Source organism: Aegilops tauschii, chromosome 5 (genome assembly GCF_002575655.3).
Source record: "Aegilops tauschii subsp. strangulata cultivar AL8/78 chromosome 5, Aet v6.0, whole genome shotgun sequence".
NCBI lineage: Eukaryota > Viridiplantae > Streptophyta > Magnoliopsida > Poales > Poaceae > Aegilops > Aegilops tauschii.
The window spans coordinates 331,125,979-331,128,689 of NC_053039.3; the positions used below are offsets into that span (position 1 = coordinate 331,125,979).

Consider the following 2,711-nt stretch of genomic DNA (forward strand, 5'->3'; position numbering starts at 1 on the left):
TGCCGCCACCGGCGCTGGAGCCCAGCGTCGTACCTCCCTACGCCGCGCCCAACAGTGCGTTCCACCGATGAAAATGGCGCGAGATCACGAGCTCCTCGTCTTTATCCCCCGTGAAAGCTACGGCTACGAGCCTACGACGAGGTTGCTACTGCAACACGAGCGGCCATGTACATGCATGCCACAGTGATGGGACTAGGAGCAAGTCGGAATTTTAACGTCGTTGAATTGATCATCAATGGCGCGGATGGTCCAAGGAGACAATAATAAACGCTAAGCTAGCTACTGGCCCCCGAATGGCGGATGGGGCAGGGCGGGAGTACAATGCGCGCGTGAGTCGCGTACCCGCCGCGGGCGAAACCTTCGTGACAACAATGGGGGAATAAATTCCGACCGGTTTCCACCGCACACGGCACCGCGCAGTCACCCTGGCAAGCACGTACGCCGCCTCGCCCGCCTCTGTACATCCCGTGTCATCCTCGGTGCCGGAACGCCGGAGCCGTGCCGCGACGGGTCGGCGCGCCGGCCGCGCGGGATCACATGACGACGTCGGAGCGGTGGCCGCGCCCTCCGCGGCGGTGCCGGCGGTCGCCGCCGTACTTCATCCCGTCCGGGCCGAACAAGCGCGGGAGCGCGGCGGCGTCGCACTCTGACAGGGCGACGGGGTACCGGCGGCGGTCGTGGCAGTAGGAGTAGGACATGTGGCCGCGCCTGAACCCCGACATCGCCGCGCGCTGCTCGGCGGACAAGGCGGCGGCGACAGGCTCGTACCAGGGCGTGCCGCACGCCGCCGCCGCGGAGTGGTCGATGGGGTTGACGGGGCAGCCCTGGAGAACGAGGTCGCCGAACTGGGCGACGAACGGCGCGTACTTGTAGTTGGCCCTGTAGCGGCCGCCGAGGGTGGCCCAGGCGGAACCGTCCCAGATGGTGGCGTAGAGGGACATGGGCTTGGAGGGGAACGCCGCGCCCATGGCCTCCGTCCTCACCACCTCCCTCATCGGGGTCTCATCCACGTAGAATCTGCAGCCAGCACCCAAATGTCAGTGCAGTTCACAAAAAGAGAAACCACAAATTATAAATTGCTTTGTTCTATATATTTCTTTATGTGCAGAAAGAAACGTCATCGATTCTTTTGGTAAAAGAATCCAGGCAATGCGCATTGAAACAGGCGCAAAGATCTCGGAATGACCCAAGTTTGCCAAGGTCAGAAGGGTGGTGACACAAGCAGCGGGCAGAGCAAGAAAAACGCCAAAAAGGTCTGTGCCTGGCTCTCCCCACGAGCGCTCAGGAATCCAACTTCCAAATGCACACCAGGAATATCATCATAGTTACATAAATTTATTATGGTGCGCTTCTTCCACCCCGAACCCGAAGTAGGCCAAGCAGATGGAAATGAGAGAAGCAGAGGAATGAACAGTGGAACGCTGATGGGGAAGAATGGGATGCTGGCTCACATGATGCGGTGTTGGGTCCAGAGGATGGAGTAGTGGTGGAAGTCGTCCGTGGGGTCGAAGGGGAGGTCGTAGCGCTCCTCCCGGCCGGCGCCGGTGCTGCCGTTGCCGTACACGTTGGTCTGCACCCGCCAGTCGCGCCCGCGCACGTTGCCCAGGAACTCGAAGTCCAGCTCGTCGTGGGTCTTCTCGTACGCGTCGGCGTTCGACAGCTGCATGCGAAAACACAAACAAGCACCTTCTTTAGCTTCGGATTAGCATTGATTTGGTGGTAAGATGCACAGCGGGGAGAGTAGCAAGGAAAGACTGAACGTACGTAGAATGCAACGACGACACCGGCGGCATAGTCGGCAGGGAGCTTCACTGCGGCGCTGAAGAAGCCGTGGAGGAACAGGTCCTGGGAGGCGAACCCGGAGCCTGCACAAGGAAGAGGAAGACGAAGACACGTCTTGTGAACAACACCCTGAAGTTGGCAAAATCACAAAACCGCCCTCCTTCTGCCTTAGGAGACCGAAGAGGAGGGACCCGTTCGTGAAGCAAAGAAGTGCAATGCGCACCCGCATATTACGTCGGAATCGCATAAACGCGGCCGCTAAAGCCGGGCAGCACTCACCGGTGGACTCGTCGAGGGCGAGGTGGACGCGCTTGCCCTCGCGGCGGAGCGCGAGGTTGCCGCTGCCGAAGAGCTGGGTGTAGCCCTCGTCGAAGGCCATGGACCGCACGACGCCGTGGAGCGGCGCCGGCTGCCTGGCCTCGCCGCCGCGGCCGAGCAGGACGACCGCGGCGACGAGGACGGGGAGGAGGTGGGAGAGCCGCGGCGACGGAGGAGGACACGATGAGCTGGACGCCATCTCCACACCTCTCTCTCCACTCTGAGCTCGGCTCTGCCTCTGCGCAACGCTGCCGTGATAGGTGCGATTTTATTGTGATGGGCTCTCTCTCTCCCTCTCTCTCTCCAGTTGTGTGAGCGCCTTTTTCTCGGGCCGTGAGCTGCTACAGTTTTGTTCGGCGATTTGAATTAGTCCTCGTGTTCGGGCCCAGCGTCCGGTGTCTTGGATTCCTGGCAGGGCGGGCCCCTACTGCGCGCACACCAAGGTCGCAAAATTGCATGTCATCTTTCTTTATTATACTAATTAATAAGTACTCCCTCCGTTTCTTTTTAGTTTGCATAAAAGATTTGGTCAAAATCAAACTTTATAAAATTTAACTAGCTTTATAGGAAAAGATATCATCATCCACACTATGAAATCAATAATATTAGAT

At 59.1% G+C, this 2,711-nt stretch overlaps 1 protein-coding gene across 1 annotated transcript; it reads right to left on the bottom strand.

Moving 5' to 3' along the window:
• Positions 1-203: 203 nt before the first annotated feature.
• LOC109778570 (probable xyloglucan endotransglucosylase/hydrolase protein 28) lies at positions 204-2,395 on the bottom strand. The gene is made up of 4 exons (XM_020337137.4): positions 2,062-2,395; positions 1,765-1,865; positions 1,452-1,660; positions 204-1,017 (listed from the first exon to the last, which is right to left on the bottom strand). The coding sequence occupies exons 1-4, from the start codon at positions 2,297-2,299 to the stop codon at positions 534-536; spliced, it is 1,032 nt and encodes a 343-aa protein (XP_020192726.1). The 5' UTR covers positions 2,300-2,395; the 3' UTR covers positions 204-533.
• Positions 2,396-2,711: the final 316 nt, after the last annotated feature.